The following is a 19,482-nucleotide window of genomic DNA, read 5'->3' on the forward strand; positions in this document are numbered from 1 at the left end:
TCCTATATAGTACAAGTCATTGTGGCCATGAATGTCATAAATTACAGTGGGACAGGGTCCGGATAGGACGAACAGACAGCCGCCACTGCCGCAGAAACCAGACACAGCCCGAGAAGCAGGCCGCCCTCGCCAAATAGCCTACAAAGAGGATTGAAAAGGGAAGGGGAGGAGGATGACAGGAATACTAATCCAATTCCCTTTCATTACCGCATAGTAGGCTAGCCTATCTTCACCCTCCCCCGCCTCTTTCTCTGGGTCAGTAAAAACAATGAATTGATACATTTAAGATACCAAATAGTCCCTCTACACTGCGACGATATAAATAAATAATTTGCCAATGCGGTGTTCCGCCCGTCTGTCTCAGGGACGACTGCGCATCTTTGTGGCTGAATGCCGGAAAAGGCTATGTCGATGTCCCGACTGGGAGACTTAGCCTATTGCCCAACATATTTTATCATTTTGTAAACCACAGTCAAATATCATCGATTCTAACATGGTGAGTAAATTCCGTTATTTTATTTATGTCGACGACGCAAACGAGGGACATGAGCAATTTGTAGCGATATTTTAGGACAGTCATAATAATTTATGAAATCATAACTTGTTATGATCAGTGCGCGCGCACGCATGCAACAGGTCGCCGGTACAGTAGCGGGACAGCAGAAGTTATAGCGCTGTTCTCAAGCGTTTTTCAAACGTCAGATCGTCGATTTAAATGTCATGGTGCGATGCTACGAAAAACACAAATGCTTTGTTGGCACAATAGGCTATGCTTAAATATAATTAAATAGTTTGCGATACACGAACAACGGTTTTGATTTATTCTTCGTTTTTTTTTTTTACTATAAACACTGTTTCTAGTGATGAAAGGTTGTATAAATATATCGTACGTCTCTGAAAAGCGAATTCTAAAATGTATACGTGTAGGCCACATCAAACAGCCAAATCAGGATAGGCCTATACATCACTGTCTGGTAGCAGACACGTTGATCCCAACACATTAAGCTATACATTCAATGTCCAAATTATGGGAGGCAAGGATGACAACTGTATTATGAGGAATACATTGTTATTGACTCAAAGCATAGCCCCCAAATAGAATAGTCCTACCCATGGTGCCAACTGTGAATGGGAAACCTATTTTAGAGGTAACCCAAAATAGGCTTGGTGAATAACTGTCTTTTTTATTTTAATGTTCAGATATTTGTAGGCCTATAATCCACAATACCAAATTATATTTAAATTGCTTGATATTTACAAGATGTATGTTTATATCAATCGATTTTGAATGGTTCTTTAAAACTGGTTTGGGAAACAGCAGAGGGTGTGTGTGTGTGTGTGTGTTTGGGGTGGTGATGTGCGTACCAGATGTGCGGGCCTATGTAGAACAGGAGGATACGGTCAAAATCAGGGCAAAGAAATTTGCATTTTGGGCAAAAAATTACACAATTGAGCACAATCCTGTTCACACATGATATGATGCACTATAGCATACTGTACATTTCTGAAAGGGTTTCATGTTGGCCATAATGTGATGTAAGTGCAAGTGCAACACAGGGAACTAAGTATCCTATAAAAGAAATGAAGAGCAAGCTGCCCAGCTTTGTGGGCACTACAGCTATATAGTAGGCTAAACGTGCGTCATAAGGCCTTTAATTTCTTTAAGCATTCTGTAGCGTTTTCTGTTTGTTTTGTGTTAACTTGTCATGCAAATCGACTGTGTGGCAGGCCTGCAATGTAGCTGTGCATATGCAATTATGGCCTTAATGTAAAATGTGTGTGTGGTAAGGTAAGGGTTCTCCACCCAGCAGTAGAAACTCAAGGTTTATAATCGCAAAATAGTTGAAAACACACCTAGGTGGATTAGTATGTGATTAAAGGCTATTATAGTTTTGCAGTTTTTCTGTTAGTTTTTATTTCTATTCGTTGTTCGATTTTATTTTAAATTCAGTTTAGTTTCACTTAGTTTCCCGACTTGATTTACTATTTTTTATTAGGTTTTAGTTTGATAAAAACATTCCTATTTCGTGTTTACATTATTTAGTTTCCGTTTTAGTGTTAGTAAAAGAAAATATTGTACTGGTTTGTGACCCACTGACCCTGCCCCTGGTTAGAGGGGCATAAGACATGCCCAGAGTTGATACACACAATAACTTTATTGACACAATCTGGAGATGTAAATGGGGATGGATGTACATGGGGATGAAAAGTAGGAAAGGTAGTGGTTCTGTAATGGACAGAAACAAAGGTAATGAATACACACATACAACATGAATACACCAGGGCACAAATGCACAGATACTGAATCTTACAGACTATAGCAGTACGGACTGTATAGATTGCATATGCCACCTGCAGAGTATTACACAACACAGTAAACTCAGAGGGGCAACATACAATAGGCAATAGTAGTAGTAACTAACTATGAAGAACAATATACAAATGTACAAACTCACTTTGGGCATACACACCATCCCACAAGTCCAGAGATATAAATGAGTCCAGGTGTTGATGGGCAGAAACAGAGATGTTGCTCTCTGCCACTGCCTGAGGGAGACTTCCAAGTATTTTGTGACCTGTATAATCAAGAGGATGGGCAGATGTCTGGCCCCCTAGTAAACTCCCTAGAAACCTATCACGACACAGGTCAGAGACAGTTTGAGAGGCAGGTTTAGGTTACCTCCTAGACTCTCAGGAACTGGTCATGGGGGATGGAGAGTGGAGTTCCTAACACTTAGGGACAGAAATAAGCATATGTGAGAGAGGCATTTATGTGGTGTAGGTTATATGTCTCCCCTGTTAGCTAGTGATAGCTAGAAGTCTCGTAAATCCCAGGTCTAGAGCAACAGCTCTAGGTATGTGGAAGATATCAGATTCTCTTTGACGTTTTGGAGAAGAAAAATAATCTGGGAAGGTGCAAAACCTTTGCAGTGGTTTTAGTGACGGTAGATGATGCAAACTAGCCACTTGCAAAATGCACTCATTAAAAATAAGCTCATCTTTTTCCATCTCGCTAACTAGCTAGCTACTAATTTGTGTCCGATGGGGATGTTGATGCTAGGGCAACAAGCTGATAAGGCTGTGATGTCACCAGATAAGCCAGTGACGTGCTTCCCTGTTCCATAGAGATGTATAGAGATCATTACATGGAAATAACACGTTCTTCCACCATTGTAAAGCAGTCAACTGGGTGGAAATTCCTATGGGTTGGACTGATTAGCCAGTGATCAGAGCAGTCTTCTTCTTCAAATTGGTTTGCCTAGTTTGTAAATGGCTTTAAGCTATATGACCGCCATCTAGTGGGCACAATAAATCAATCACGCAGACTCCAGCACTGCAAGGTGGCGGGCGGTTAGTCACCAAAATTAGCTTGACACTTTTTTCAAACATAAAAACAAGAAGAAAATGGACAACTTTAAAATGGAGATAACCTCAATGGCGAGCCCAGAAGGGATCAACCAATTAATTATACTTGTGAGCAAACATTCCATAATTGCAGGTGGCAGTAAATCACCAACCGTGGCTTTATACTTGTTCAAACAACACACTCCAGGTGGTAGTATGCACCCTTTCAGTTTTTTTAAACCAACTTATAGAACTAGTAGACGAAGAAAATAGGCTACTTCAAAATGGAGATGGCCTCAATGGTGCTGCCCCGTGCGCTCACAGACGCCATAATCTCACCCACCAGCCTCTGTTGAACCATCTGGTTTCCAAGCGCCTCAGATCGGGAGTAACCTTGAAGCCTATGGCGGGAGCGGACCAAAAAAACACTGGTTTCAATCTCTCAGTCCATCATCATCTAGTGCAACCCTTAGAACCTCCGCTGAAGTGTGCTGCATCCGGGGGCCAGTATTGTTGTTGTGTTTGTGTGCAACAAAGAGGACTTGGTTAGCTCGCGAAATATGGATATTCTTTTTCTCAAAATAAACCGCCTATTCCCGCCAATTCAAAGATACGTTTGTAGTATCTTCTAAGAAGGGTTTTCAAGAAGAGTTTGACACTTTGCAAACTGCCTGTGGCAAGCCATCTCCCACAGAGATGTGTCCAACAATTTCCCCCAGTGCTTTAAAGTAGTCTCAGCGTTCTGCATCATTGCCATTGGTACGGAAAAGACTCGTGCTTGTACTTTTTACCGGGGATAGTGGTCCGCACAACTACGACGCCTTTTCTATTTGAAGGGAAGGAAAAGAGGATACCTCGTCAGTTGCACAACTGAATGCATTCAATCATGTTACAGGACAGCTAGCAGAGTTACGCTGACTAGTTATGTATTAGCATGAACAGCAATATTTTAATTGAGTATCATGTCACCCAGTAAGTCCACACCCCAAACAGTCCCACACTGTTACCAGGCTCTATGCACCAGCAATTTGGGCCTGGGGACGAGGAAACAAACACCACAATGGGACATCTACAACGTTGCGATCTCTATACATCTCTAAGGCTGGAAAATGGTTACATTGTGGGAGGCAACCTGTCTAGACTAGATAGCAAGTGATAGTGATTTGAAACATCACCATCTCCTGGCACAATTTACCTGCCAGGTTCAGAAGCTTGTAAACCCCATTGGAAAAATAAGACAAGGTGTATGTGTGTGTTTTTAGTTTTACTATCCTTGTGGGGACCAAAAGTCCTCAAAAGGATAGTAAAACGAGGAAAATTCTGACGAGTGGGGGCATTTCGCCTGTCTCCACAAGGAAAAAGGCTATTTTAGGCTTAGGGGTCAGGTTTAGGGTTAGGGGTTAGGTTTAGGTTTAGGGTGCTGCATCCAGGGGCCAGTAGGGTAGCCTAGTGGTTAGAGCATTGGACTAGTAATTGAAAGGTTGTAAGTTCAAATCCCTGAGCTGACAAGGTACAAAATCTGTCGTTCTGCCTCAGAACAGGCAGTTTAACCCACTATTCCTAGGCTGTCATTGAAAATAAGAATTTGTTCTTAAACTGACTTGCCTAGTAAAATAAAAAATAAAATACATAAAAATACTACTTAAGGTTAGGTTGAGCGTTAGGGAAAATAAGGTTTTGAGTGGGAATCAATTGTTTGGTCCCCACAAGGATAGAAAAACAAACATGTGTGTGTGTGTCTGTGTGTCTGTGTGGTTGTGTGGTTGTGTGAGCATGTGTGAGCATGTGTGTGTGTGTGTGTGTGTGAGCATGTGTCTGTGTGGTTGTGTGAGCATGTGCGTGCGTGCGTGTGTGTGTGTGCGTGTGTGTGAGCATGTGTGTGTGTGTGTGTGTGTGTGCGTGTGTGAGCATGTGTGTGTGTGAGTGTGTCTGTGAGCATGTGCGTGCATGTTTGGGTACAGGTTGGCCTACCCACAAAATAGCATCCTCCCTTGATTATAGATATACTATTCAAAGAGGTGAGTCCAGTCAACTCTTTGTAATGGATGATTGACGGACGGTGAGCAGCGGTGTCCAACCAATCTATTGGTGGAACCCCAACTTGGAATTCCATCTACCTCCCTTCCAGCGTTCCCGATGCGAAAGCTCCATTAACAGGCCACTGAATGAACAGGAATTCGCGACAATGGCGCTAGGACACAGCTGAGTGAGCATCACCCTCCGTGAGCCTCTCGAATACACAGGACCACTGACGCGAAGCACAATGCTTCCTTTTCAACATCCGGCTCTACTGCTTACCACGTGGAGAGGTAATGAAAATGAGGGGCAGCCAGAGTGAGAGATTTTTTAAAATGTTTTTTTTTTACTGGATCTACCCCCCCACACGCACACACACACACACACACACACACACACACACACACACACACACACACACACACACACACACACACACACACACACACACACACACACACACACACACACACACACACATAGCTATGCCTTACTATACTTGTGAGGGCTTTTTGGGGACCAACAATTGATTCCGATTCAAAATCCTATTTTCCCTAATCCTTAACCATAAAACCTAACCTTAACCCTAATTCTAACCCCAACCCTAAACCAAACCCCTAAAATAGCCTTTTAACAAGTGAGGACCAGAAAAATGTCCTCACTTCTCTGAATTTTAGTTGGCTTACTATTCTTTCGAGGACTTCTGGTACTCACATGTATAGTAAACCGTGTACACTGATACAAAGATACAAATTAAATCAAGTGAGAGGTGTAAATTCATTGGCCTACTGTTCTTCATCAAATGTAGGCTATATGGACTAAGATAAAATGTAGTGCAGTATTAAGGTTTTATTTGCGTCATGGGGATGCAAAACTTTAGTATTTAAATCAATGGACAGCACTTTTTGGGGTCCACATGATTATGTTTGTCTGAATGACAGAACGTGATGGGCTTTTGTGGGTGAGGTGGAGGCAAGAGGAGTGAGGAGGGAGTCATGGCTCAAAAGAAGTGGTGTTCATTCGCCATTTGAATGCAAATGTAGTGGTTGAACAAGAGGACTATGTGTGTGTGTGTGTTTTGTGAGAGAAGGGGGGGGTCTAACGGTGAGTTTGAGAAAAGGAGACTTGTTGAGAGAAAGAATTGAAACACATGCCTGTAGTCTTCACAAGTTTTTCACTTTTGCACCACGATGCCACCAATGGAGTTGGACATTTGTGGCGGAAAATTCACCTGTGCTTCTCTTCTAATTCGCGTAATTTAGTTAACCACTTTTTCAGTGTGCAGGGAGAAAAAAATCTAAGCATTCTGTTGGCCCATGTACCGCTGCATCAGTCGCGTCCTGCTGAAGCATGTCTCGTCGGAAACAGAAACGACCCCAGCAGCTCATGAGCCTCCTCCCTGCCGCCTCTCCAATACTAGAGCATGGTGAGAAATGGACTATTATTGATATGCAAGTCAACAGCTGAATACAGTAGCTATTAGTATGGAAATAATTAACTTTTTTTTATGTTGTGTTGTCAAATGTTTGTTTTTCTCCATTTGTGTTTTTCAAAATATAGCTTGACATGATTTTTCAAATAAATAGGCCAAGTTGTTATGCTGTTTTTTGGAAATATATTTTTCTGGGTAGTTAATAACTTGATTTCCTCCCACAGAACAGTGCTTGTGTAGTGGCACATGTTTAAAGAGGCTTAGAGAGACAGTATATAGTACCTGTCACCTGGAAAGTTTTGGCGAGAGTTTTTAGTGAAAACGTTGACCCCTACCTCTGTCAGTTCAGAATCTAAAGGTGATGGGGATGCTATGATGCTCCTTTTAATAGGTCAGCAATGGTGTGATATTATTGCAATGATTGTGTCTGAGGAGTCTTGTTTTCTTCTTTCTCATCCTATGTATTCGTTTATGTGCTTCTTTCCTTCTCTTCTCTCTCTCTTCACCAACCCCCCTTGTATTGGCAGATTCAAAGACACAGACCACCCAGTTAGTTGGCATATGAAGAGGAGGAAAGATGAAAACGTAGAGGCAATAGAGGATAGAGAAGATGTTACAGTGTTGCACTGAAAAGTCAAATCAACTCTATCGTTCCAAATATGCCTGTTATTTGGATTTTGAAATGCCATGTAGGAGATGAGAGGGAGATGGTACAGGAACTGATGAACGCGAGAGGTGCTTTATAAGGTGTTGTAACTGCAATAACATGCAATCCCATTGTCCCTCTAGGGCTTTGTCGTTGAGCAGTGAGGCATGAACACACCCAAGAACTAGTGTGTGTGTGTGTGTCTATATGTGTTTATATGCGTTGGTAAGTCTACAACCAGTCACTGAGGGCTAATTAGATGTAATAGTTTACATTTACATTACATTTAAGTCATTTAGCAGACGCTCTTATCCAGAGCGACTTAGTAACATTGTAGTGGTAGGTTTTAGTAATATTGTGTGTGTGCGTGTGCTTGTCTCTGTGTGTGTGAGTGTGTGCGTGTGTGTGTCAGGATTCCCCAACTGCCGGCCCACGGCAGTTTTATTTGGCCCCCAAGTTTTCTGAGCCAAATATATATATGTATGGGTTAGTATATATATGTATATATAAAATATATATATAAAAACACCGATCCAAGCAATTTTAATTTTGGAAATATGTTCCCAGGAAGTATTCCCACGAATAATAGAGAGATGTGATCGAATACAAATGATAATTGATTGGATTTATATTGCGCTTTTCTGCCAACTGAGGTACTCAAAGCCTTTTACATACAGTGGTGTAAAAAGTACCCAATTGTCATACTTGAGTAAAAGTAAAAATACCTTAATAGAAAATGACTCAAGTAAAAGTAAAAGTCACCCAGTTAAATACTACTTGAGTAAAAATCTAAAAGTATTTGGTTTTAAATATACTTACATATCATAAGTAAATGTAATTGCTAAAATATAATTACGTTTTTGAAAGTAAAAATATATAAATATATAAAATATATAAATCATTTCAAATTCCTTCTATTAAGCAAACCAGACATTTTCCCCAAAATATTATTTCAAATCCAACACTGACATAATTTACAAATGAAGCATGTGTTTAGTGAGTCTGCCAGATCAGAGGCAGTAGGGATGACTAGGGATGTTCTCTGTTTAGTGTGTCCTCCGGATCAGAGGCAGTAGGGATGACCAGGGATGTTCTCCTGATAAGTGTGTGAATTGGACCATTTTCTTGTCCTACTAAGCATTCAAAATGCAGCGAGTACTTTTGGGTGTCAGAGAAAATGTATGGAGTAAAATGTACATTATTTTCTTTAGGAAATGTAGTGAAGTAAAATTAAAAGTTGGTAAAAATATAAATAGTAAAGTAAAGTAAAGATACCCCCCAAAATGACTTACTTTCAAGTATTTTTACTTTCGTACTTTACACCACTGTTTACATAGTAGGAGGAAACTCACCTCATTCACCATCAATGTGTAGCACCCACCTCAGTGATACACGGCGACCATGCCAGAACGCTCACCACGCATCAGCTATCAGGTAGAGAGTGATATATGCCAATTAGGAATGAGGGGGGATGATTAGGTGGCCATGATGGAATGTAGCCAGGTTGGGAATTTAGCCATCACATCAGGGTGAACACCCCGACTTTTACAATATGTCCCATTGGATTTTGAATGACCACAGAGAGTCAGGACAACAATTTTAACGTCCAATCCGAAAGACGGCACACTACGCCAGGCAATGTCCCCAAATGTAATCAAGGCTTGAAATGATTATATTTTAGTCAAATATTATATTTGTTTAGGCTTCTTGCAGTCAATTTGCAATCTAAAAATCTTTGTTTTATTATGTTCCGGCCCTCTGACCAGCCACTCAAGAAGTAAATTGGCTGGTGGTTGAATCTAGTTGATGATCCTTGCTATACGGTGCATTCAGAAAGTATTCAGACCCCTTGGCTTTTTCCACATTTTGTTACGTTTCAGCCTTATCCTAAAATGGATTAAATTTTAAAAAATCATCATCAATCTTTTTATTTATTTCAACTTTATTTAACCAGGTAGGCAAGTTGAGAACAAGTTCTCATTTACAATTGCGACCTGGCCAAGATAAAGCAAAGCAGTTCGACACATACAACAACACAGAGTTACACATGGAATAAACAAACATACAGTCAATAATACAGTTGAAAAATAAGTCTATATAAGTCTATATAAGTCAATGTGAGCAAATGAGGTGAGATCAGGGAGGTAAAGGCAACAAAAAAAGGCCATGGTGGCAAAGTAAATACAATATAGCAAAAAATAAAAACAGAAATATCTTATTTACATAAATATTCAGACCCTTTGCTATGAGATTTGAAATTGAGCTCAGGTGCATCCTGTTTCCATTGATCATCCTTTACATCTACCTGTGGTAAATTCAATTGATTGGACATGATTTGAAAAGGCACACTCCTGTCTATATAAGGTTCCACAATTGACAGTGCATGTCAGAGAAAAAACCAAGCCATGAGGTCGAAGGAATTGTCCGTAGGGCTACGAGACAGGAGTGTGTCGAGGCACAGATCTGGGGAAGGGTACCAAAACATGCCTGCAGCATTGAAGGTCCCTAAGAAGACAGTGTCCTCCATCATTCTTAAATAAAATAAGTTTCAAACCACCAAGACTCTGCCTAGAGCTGGCCACCCAGCCAAACTGAGCAATTGGGGTCAAGGGCCTTGGTCAAGGAGGTGACCAAGAATCTGATGGTCACTCTGACAGAGCTCCAGAGTTCCTCTGTGGAGATGGAAGAACCTTCCAGAAGGACAACCATCTCTGCAGCACTCCAACAATCAGGCCTTTATGGTAGAGTGGCCAGACAGAAGCTACTCCTCAGTAAAAGGCTCATGACAGCCCACTTGGAGTTTGCCAAAAGGCACCTAAAGGACTCTCAGACCATGAGAAACAAGATTCTCTGGTCTGATGAAACCAAGATTGAACTCTTTGGACTGAATGCCAAGCGTCACATTTTGGAGGAAACCTGGTACCATCCCTACGGTGAAGCGTGGTGGTGGCAGCATCTGTGGGGATGTTTTTCAGTGGCAGGTACTGGGAGACTAATCAGGATCGAGGGAAAGATGAACAGAGCAAAGTACAGCGAGATCCTTGGTGAAAATCTGCTCCCAAGCGCTCACATCCTCAGACTGGGGACGAAGGTTCACCTTCCAATAGGACAACGACCCTAAGCACACAGCCAAGACCAAGCAGGAGTGGCTTCTGGACAAGACTCTGAATGTCCTTGAGTGGCCCAGCCAGAGCCCGGACTTGAAATCAATCAAAAATCTCTGAAAATACCTGTTCCCTATCCACCCTGACAGAGCTTGAGAGGATCTGTAGAGAAGAATGGGAGAAACTCCCCAAATACAGGTGTGCCAAGCTTGTAGCGTTATACCCAAGAAGACTCGAGCTGTAATTGCTGCCAAAGGTGCTTCAACAAAATACTGGGTGAAGGGTCTGAATGTGATATTTCAGTTTTAGATGTTTTATACATTTGCAGAAATGTAAAAAAAAACGGTTGTTGCTTTGTCATTGTGGGGTATTGTGTGTAGATTGATGAGGGGAAAAAAATATTTCATCCATTTTAGAATAAGGCTGTAACGTAACAAATGTGGAAAAAGTCAAGGGGTCTGAATGCTTTCTGAATGCACTGTGTGTGTATATATGCATTTGTAGGTCTGCAACCAGTATAGTTGGGTCTAATAGTGTCGTAACATTGTAGTGGTATGGTGTAGTAATATTGTGTTTGTTATTGTAGATGTGGGAGTGTGTGTGTGTATTTGTGTGTGTGTGTGTGTTTTGGTAGTGAAGTGTGGTCGTTGCCGGTCTGCGAGTCATCGAGTCTGGTAGCCTGTTTGTTTTATTTTGCCCCCACCTCTTCCTCTGCCTGCCCAGAACTAGAAGGAATGTGTGACCCCAGTGTTCTTAAGGTCAAGTCTGCCTGCCAATCACAGCCACTGTCCAGTACCCACAGACTGCCTGTCCCTGACACCCTACTGGGTTATGGGGGAAGGGTGCAACAAGAGATGAAAGACAGAACAAATGGAGAGAGAGAGAGAGAGAGAGAGAGAGAGAGAGAGAGAGAGAGAGAGAGAGAGAGAGAGGGCATGTCTGTATATGCGAGTCTTTTTCAGAGGTCAGGGTTGTAAGAGGTTTTAGGGACCATTGTCCTCTGTCCTGTGTTGCCGTGGAAACAAGGTAGGCTGCTCAGTGTGGATGGTGTAGTCTTGCAAGCCAGGGGAATTTGTGTGTGGGGGGGGTTGACAAGGAAAAACCCAATAAAGGGTGAAGTAAAGGTAAAGAGGAAAGAGAGGGGGAGTTTGGATGATGAGGTGGTGGAGAAGAGCGAAGAGGCAAACTGGGCAGGGTTCTGGTGTTCACCTGACTGCATGGTCTCCGAATGTATAGGCTTCGGTCTGCTACTACTTGAAAAATCACAATTCTCAGAGGGACAGAGGCATTTCATGTACTCGTAGTTGTTACCTGTATGATGGATTTGCTTCAGTTGCTTTTCTTTGCTATCCACTGATCATCATTGGTGTGTCAACACTCACTGTCAGATAAGGTTGACTGGTGGAAAACACTCTCAAGAGGGCATTCTGAGCAGTGCTCAAATAGATTTTATGAACCCAAAGTAGTAAAAGTGTGTTAAGTAGATTCAAAGCTCTGTCTTGCTCAATATTACAATAACTAAGTCAACCTTCTCTCTTGTCTTTTTTCTCTTCTTTTTTTAGATGACCAGTTGGCAGTGAAGTCATTTTCCTTTCCTCTGACCACAGACTCCTCCTCCTCTTCATCTTCCTTCTCTCCTCAAAGATACCACCCCTCCCTGGCTCAAGGTCCCAACTTCGGGGGGCTTCACACCCCCTCTCTACCAAGTGAGGGCTCCCCCCTCTCCCGCTCTCCCTGCCAGCCCACTCCCTGCCCCATCTCCCTCGCAGACCCCCAGTCCTCCCTCTCCCCTGACTTCCCCGATCCCTCCCTCTCCTCCCAGACAGTCCTGACCCTCCCCGACCTCACCTCCACGTCACCTTCCAGTCAGATCCACCCTCCCCGCTCCCTCATGGCCTCTCCCAAGCTAGGCGTGTCAGCCACTACCACCTCTTCCTCCTCTTCATCAGCTTCCCTATGCCCTCCGCCCCACCCCGGCAGCCCTAGCCCCGTTCCAGACGGCCCCCCCAGCCCTGTGACGCCTTCCCCAAGCCCGGGCACTGCCTCTGCCCCTCCACCCCGTGCCCACCTTAGCATTGCAGTGATCCTGGAAGAGCTGCGGGTGCTGCAGCAGAGGCAAATCCACCAGATGCAGATGACGGAGGAGATCTGCAGGCAGGTGCTGCGGCTGGGTGGGGCCTCCTGTGCCCTGGAGGTGCCCCAGATCCTCCTGCCTCCTCTGCCCCAGCTCTGTTTGGAGGGCAGTGAGAGGACGTCTAGTCCTCCCCAGCCTACACCCACTCAGCCGCCTAACACTGTAGCCCCTCTCCTGGCCTGCTTCTCCACCTTGCTCCCTCCCCAGCCTGCCTCCAAGCCCTCCAAGCCCAGCCACAGCCTGTCCCATGTCCTGCGTCCACACAAGCCTCAGATGGAGGGTGCAGGAGGGGCTACTGGGTCTTATCTTTACCCTGGGACCAGTGTCCGCCCTTCCTCCTCCTCTTCTTCCTCCTCTGCCTCGTCTGCCATCTCCACCATGGCTTCCTCCAACTACCCCCTGGCCCTCTCCCTGGCCTTGCCCACTCGTTTCCTCCATGAGAAATCCCCCAACACCACCTTAACCAGTGGCCACAGTGGTCTGCCCTTCCTCACCCCGCCCCTGCCCACCACGGCCTCTATGGCACCGCCCTCCTCTCAGGAGCCCCACCTGTCTGTCTCCTCAGCGGGGTCCTCATCATCCTCCCTGGGGCGTCTGCAGCATGCCTGTCGGTTCTGTGGGAAGCTGTTCAGCAGTGACTCGTCCCTGCAGATCCACCTGCGCTCCCACACGGGTGAGAGGCCCTACCAGTGCCCTGTCTGCCTCAGCCGCTTCACCACCCGCGGCAACCTCAAGGTGCACTTCCTCCGCCACCGCGAGCAGAACCCAGAGCTCTCGCTCTCCCTCCTCCCCCCCTCCCTATTTGGAATGGGTATGGGACCAGTGGGGGGGTCTGAGCCCCAGGGTCAGCCAATGAGCAGCACTGGCCTGAGCGTAAGCGCAGCGCAGGCTCAGAGGCGTCGTAAACGGCGAGCCGAGGATGACCCGTATGGAGACGGTATGGAGGTGGATGGTGCCGGAGGGGGATTTTCTCTGGGGATATCCACCGGTGCTCCCCCCTCTTCACTCCCCCTGCCCCCCAGTGTGGACCTGGCCCTCATCTCCACTGCCCACTCCCTCCTGCGGCTCAACCAAGCCGCTGCTGCAGCGGCCGCTGCCTCCATATCATCTGCTGCTTCCTCACTCACATCCTCTTCTTCTTCCTCTGCGTCCTCCTCCCTCGCCTCCTCTCACCTCTCTGTCCCCTCCTCGGCCGCCTCCGCCATTGCTGGGTTCTTTAAAGGGGCCAAGCAGCAGTGCTTTGATGAGAACACGCCTCCTCACCTTCCCATGATGTCTCACTCTGCTTACTCCCAGCTGGCCCACCTCCCTAAACTCCTCTTCCCCTCTGGTTCCCCACACCATCACCCTGCCTTGGGCCTACTCCGCCCTCCACCCCCTGCTCCAGGCTCTTCCCACCTCTCCTCCACCCACTCTCAGCTCTCCTTCCCCTTCTCCCACTACCCCAAAGCCCAGGCCTTCACCACCTCCACCTCCTCCTCCACTCCCTCCTCAGACACCTCCAAGTTGCAGCGGCTGGTGGAAAAGCTGGAGAAGGAGCCTCCCACCTCCTCTTCCTGGGCCTCCTCTTCAGGGGAGACCTCTCACAGCAGCATGGCCTCCACTGGGTTGTTCAGCAGCGGCCTCATGGGTGCTAGTACCTCCAGTACCTACGTGATGGCCTCCCCATCATCCTCCACCCACGTCCCCACCTCTGTCTCCAACTTCACCAGAGAGATGGTGGCCGCTCTGGGCATGAGTGCCAACGGGGGCAGCGCTCTGGCAGGCGCCATTCTCCCCGGCCTAGGCATCATGAGCACTGGCTCCCTGGCCCCCAACCAGTGTGGGGTATGTCTACGTGTGCTGAGCTGCCCCAGGGCACTGCGTCTGCACCAGGCCACCCACCTGGGTGAGCGCCCCTTCCCCTGTAAACTGTGTGGACGCTCCTTCTCCACCAAGGGCAGCCTGCGGTCCCACCTGGCCACCCACCGTGCCCGCCCGCCCAACTCCCGTGCCCAAAACTCCTGCCCACTGTGCCAGCGCAAGTTCACCAATGCACTGGTACTGCAACACCACATCCGCATGCACCTGGGAGGGCAGCTGCCACCGGAGGGAGCTCCGGAGTCTCTGTCAGAGCCAATAGCAGAGCCAGACGCTGTATCCCAGCCCCAGCCAAATGACACCTCCGATGTTTCTTTTGAGAGCTTCACTGCAGCCTCAAGCAGCCAGTCAAAGAGCTCAGCAGCGTCCACCCACATTCAAACCCTAGTAGGAGCCTCTGCCCCCATATCCGTCAGTGTGACATCACCAGCGTGTGTCGGGGAGCCAAGCAGATCTCACTCCTCCAGCCCTGACCTGATCCCACCCTCTGACCTCAGCCCTGACCCTTTCCTAAACCCCACCTCACTTACCCCTCCGCCTGGCAGCGCCGACCCCCCGGTCCTGTGTGTCAGCGTGCCCTCCCCACCTCCAGCCCTGGGCGATTCAAGCTCCCCAGTCAGTGATGGCAAACATGCGGAACTCCTTGATACAACCATTGATACTCCAGCGAGTAAGACAAGCCCTGCTCACACTTCCTCCAGTGTTCTCAAAACCACCCCCTTGTCCAGTCTCATGATGTCAGACTGTCTATTGGGTGAGAATTCCCTTCCTCTCGATGTCTTCTTCCCTGGCCCAAGATCAAACCTGGAAGATCTACTGAGCACTCCAACACTTGGTGCCCCAGTAGCACACCCTAGCCCAGCCCCCTCCTTTACCTCTGTCCTTAGCCCAGAGTACCCGAAAACCTACCTAGCACCCACACTAGACCCTGAACAGCCTACTAAACCCAACACCCCAGAGCCCACAGAGGAAGACAGGGTTGAAACCTCCCCACCTGCAGCACCAAAGCAAGCCCCTGTGCTTGATATGGACCACAGAATGGCACCACTGTCAGAGACTACAGAGACAGGCAACACTGAGGCTGGGGATGTTCCCCAGAAAGCTGTCGCCTACACCAGGGAGACGAGGCTGGGGGCGTACCTCAGCTCCCATGGGAAGGAGGATGGGATGGGTGGTGTCAGAGACCGACTGGAAGGTACTGTTCCAATCAGTCTGGCTCCCACTCTCCCCCCTCCCATGTCTCGCCCTGAGAAAAAGACCTACAGCTGTGTCGAGTGTGGGAAAGAGTATGCCAGCCGCAGTGGACTGAAGGTAAGAGAATGGGGAGAGAGAATGATGTGGGTATAGATTGGTGTGGGGTTGGTAAAAAACGCGGTCCTCTCTTATGGACTACATGTTTAATGGATTACATGTTTATAGCTGCTTTGAAGTGGTTTATTAATCTGTTGAATTGTACATTTAATGTCAAAAACATTGCAACCTATGAACCTGACATTACTTCAAAAAACTAGTTTGATCCGATAGTTGGTTTTCAGGTTACATTGAACTGAAACATTCACTGATGAGAAGGCACCATCCAGACTGAGGTGAATCAGTCAAGCTAAATGTTTGTGATATAAATGTTATATCCAGCCAGGGTGACTCAGTGGTTGGTCGGAGTGGCACTTATAAAATCTGTTATTTTCATGTTCATCCACAGGGACACATGAAGCATCATGGAGGGGTTGTCAAGGCAACACGTCCCCCTGTACGGAGCGGTCGATCAGCGTCTGAGCGACTTCCTGCTAACACACCTACAATGTCCTCCACCCCGCCAGCCACCAGGAGCAACGTGGGCTTCTGGAACCAGTACCAAGCATTCCTCAACACTAGCAATGACCCGGCAGACGACCCAGCACAAGGCCCGACCAGTGGCAGCCAAGGAGAGGACGGGGAGATGCCCCGATTGGCTGAATCTCCTGTTAGATCCCAACTGTCAAAGGAGCCGACCACTGGGAGGGGCTCAGGTGAGGGATCTGATGAAGGGCCTACTCTAGAGTCAATGTGATTGGCTCTGTGATGCTCTGGTGCTCTCAATGGACATTCACTGTTCCTTTGGGTCAAATCGTATGGGCTTTTGTATTGTATTGCTTCCAAAATAATTTGTGTAGTCTGTCGGTTTGGTAGTCCCTGAGTAAATTGCTTAGTTAGTTTGTGAAAACTGTAAGTTGGCCATCCTGGCCTTTTGTTTTAAAAGAGAAGGAAAGCTGAAGGATGCAAAAAGATGACATGACTCCAGGATTGAGAGCTTGAGGAGGCCAGAAGTCACTGTCAAGATGATGAGAGTTGGAGCTGGTTTCTAGAATGAGAGCTCTGTTAGACAGAGAGCTCTGTTAGCTCTTCTTTAGCTAGTTTTAAAGGTCATTTTCCTGAACAGAGTCTGACTCCATGTTTATTTGATAGATAGAATCTCTAATAAAGACATGCATTGGAAAAGGAGGCAAGGTAGAGAGGAAGTAACACTGTTCACACGTAAACCATTCCTTCATTCAATCATAAAAGGGTAAGGTAGGTGGAACAGATTGGGAGGGGTCACTAAACTAAACTCGTACAGCAGCTTCAACCCTGGCAGCCTATGGAGATGCAGTCTCTCATCCTCAACCTGCTACTGTACAAAACCTAATCGTTAATGTCATGGTGAATAACTCTAGATTACTCCAGACTCTTCTTCCAACTGATGGGCAGAGAAGCGCAGAGTAGAGGAGGTTGTGGTCTGCCAGGTAGAGACCCTTTCCTTTGGATCTTATGAATCAGCTGATTGTTGTTTGGTCTCACAGTGATGTCCGTTTTCTGTAACTCGTCGTCTTCGGTTCATGTTTGTGTCTTTACAACAGCAGCAACAAAAAAAAAAAAAAAAGAAACGAATCAGAGGTGTACGTCTGATATTGTTGTGAGTTGTACTTTCAGTGTATGCCAGAGAATTAAGATTGATTAAAAAAAAATAAAGAAACATGGATGACGGTTTCTCTGTGTTTTGGACGCCTCTCATGCCTGTTCTACATTCTGCTGCAGAGCTGTGTGTTTTGCTGATTTGTGACATAAATATGTGTGCGGCACACACTGCCGTTAGGGACATCAAATAAATGGCTACATGCACGCAAGAACATAGTGTGTGCGTGTGGGCATTTCTTTGTGCAAGTGTGTGACCGGGCGTGCGTGTTGGCACAGCACTGTAGTAGACCCTAACTGCCTTCATCTTGGCAGGTTTCCTGACACACAGGCGTCACTAATTCCTGCTCTCTTTCAACACAATTCAACTCCTCTGCCTTCTTCTGTGTCTGTCACATCAACCGAAAGGAAGAGAGGGGAAGGAGGCCAGCTGTCCCCACTTCAGCCCCTAATCTCTTCAGCCATGACAACCAGAGCAGCCATGCAGTGTGTGTGTGTGTGTGTGTGTGTGTGTGTGTGTGTGTGTGTGTGTGTGTGTGTGTGTGTGTGTGTGTGTGTGTGTGTGTGTGTGTGTGTGTGTGTGTGTGTGTGTGTGTGTGTGTGTGTGTGTGTGTGTGTGTTGCACCCTGCACGTGCATTGTGAATGAAACCTGAATCTCTGTGTGAAAGGTCAGGAGGGGCCTGATGGCTCAGACAGTGATCACTGGCCATTGAGAGTTGCAAGGATAGCCAAGGTGTAAGCATTACAATTCTAGAGTGTGAGTGCAACTAAACACACACAGATGCACCAGGTACTGAATATTCTGTGAGTTTGGTGTCTGTGTGGATCTATTTAGCTAGTGCCAATTCATCTAACCACTTACAAAAGAACATTGGTGCATGTGGCATACAACTGATCACCACATGCATGACATGTATACTAAGTAGGAAAGATTAGTATGTCTGTACAGCAGGTGGCAGTGTGCACAGTTTCAGATGCCGTCCAGACAAAGAGGTGAAAGGAGGAGTGGAAGTGGTGGAACAAAACAGCCCATGGGATACCCTCAAGTATGACTGTCAAGGCATTATTGTAATGTGTCACTTTTCTTCGAGAGTTTGGGCGGACAAAAAAAAGACTTGATATACAGTGCTGTACACAACCTTCAGGATTTAAAAAAATGTAGTTAGATACGTTAAATAATGTAGTACTGGTTAAAGCCACCAGGTGACAGTGTTAGGCCTTCAACATGAGAACTTGTTGGATTGTCCAACTGAACTAACTGACCCATTTGGGCTGAGGTAACCGAACTAGCAGCTTTTCTCTCTTTTTGGTCCTGACGACAAAAAAAACTGTCTGGGAAGGTTTTCTTCTGAATTGTTGAACCAATCCAGTAAATGTGGAGGAGGAGTTAACATGGCGTGTTGCCTTGTTAACCCTTTACACTCATGGGAATTGGCCTATTTGGATAGGGCTCATTTTAAATGTTTCTTACAGATGAAATAGTAAAATGCATAACCTTTACAGAAATGTAAAGGGAACAGTTGGGAGATAGTGGGGAAATTATTACACCACAACAGTTCGCCTGACACAAGACTGAATCCAAACATTACACTGTTTATTTTATTTGCAATTTACATTTACTGTACTTTTCGGCCGCATTTGTTGACAAGGAAATCTGAAAGTACTCTGCATACATTCAGTAACATGAACATCCAAAGTGTGCACAGTTCCTAATCAATTTCAATGCACTTTTATGACTCAAACAAGAGTATTTTATTATAAGGTACTTTAAAAAAAAAAGAATCTCCTAGCTGTGCTGTGTGCAGAAATGCACACAGAGCAGAGAGAGAGAGCACAGAGCAGAGAGAGAGAGAGAGAGAGAGAGAGAGAGAGAGAGAGAGAGAGAGAGAGACAGAGAGAGAGAGAGAGAGAGAGAGAGAGAGATAGAGAGAGAGAGAGAAAGAGCGAGAGAGAGAGAGACAGAGAGAGAGAGAGAGAGAGAGAGAGAGGCAGAGAGAGAGACAGAGAGAGAGAGAG

General features: G+C 45.9%; 1 protein-coding gene across 3 annotated transcripts; it reads left to right on the forward strand.

Annotated features, from left to right (window-relative positions):
* Window positions 1–262: 262 nt before the first annotated feature.
* On the forward strand, window positions 263–17,540 carry LOC118394990 (sal-like protein 3). 3 transcript variants are annotated; one of them, XM_052464156.1, is made up of 5 exons: window positions 263–496; window positions 5,474–5,654; window positions 6,640–6,787; window positions 12,106–15,848; window positions 16,237–17,540. In XM_052464156.1, exons 3-5 carry the CDS (start codon window positions 6,712–6,714, stop codon window positions 16,582–16,584), a joined length of 4,167 nt encoding a protein of 1,388 aa, XP_052320116.1. In that variant the 5' UTR covers window positions 263–496; window positions 5,474–5,654; window positions 6,640–6,711; the 3' UTR covers window positions 16,585–17,540. The 3 variants fall into 3 exon arrangements, with proteins under 3 accessions (XP_052320116.1, XP_035644628.1, XP_052320115.1); XM_035788735.2 differs by lacking the exon at window positions 5,474–5,654; XM_052464155.1 differs by lacking the exons at window positions 263–496; window positions 5,474–5,654 and having other exon boundaries at window positions 6,459–6,787.
* The last annotated feature ends 1,942 nt before the right edge of the window (window positions 17,541–19,482 follow it).

This window comes from Oncorhynchus keta, chromosome 15 (genome assembly GCF_023373465.1).
Source record: "Oncorhynchus keta strain PuntledgeMale-10-30-2019 chromosome 15, Oket_V2, whole genome shotgun sequence".
Taxonomy (NCBI): domain Eukaryota; kingdom Metazoa; phylum Chordata; class Actinopteri; order Salmoniformes; family Salmonidae; genus Oncorhynchus; species Oncorhynchus keta.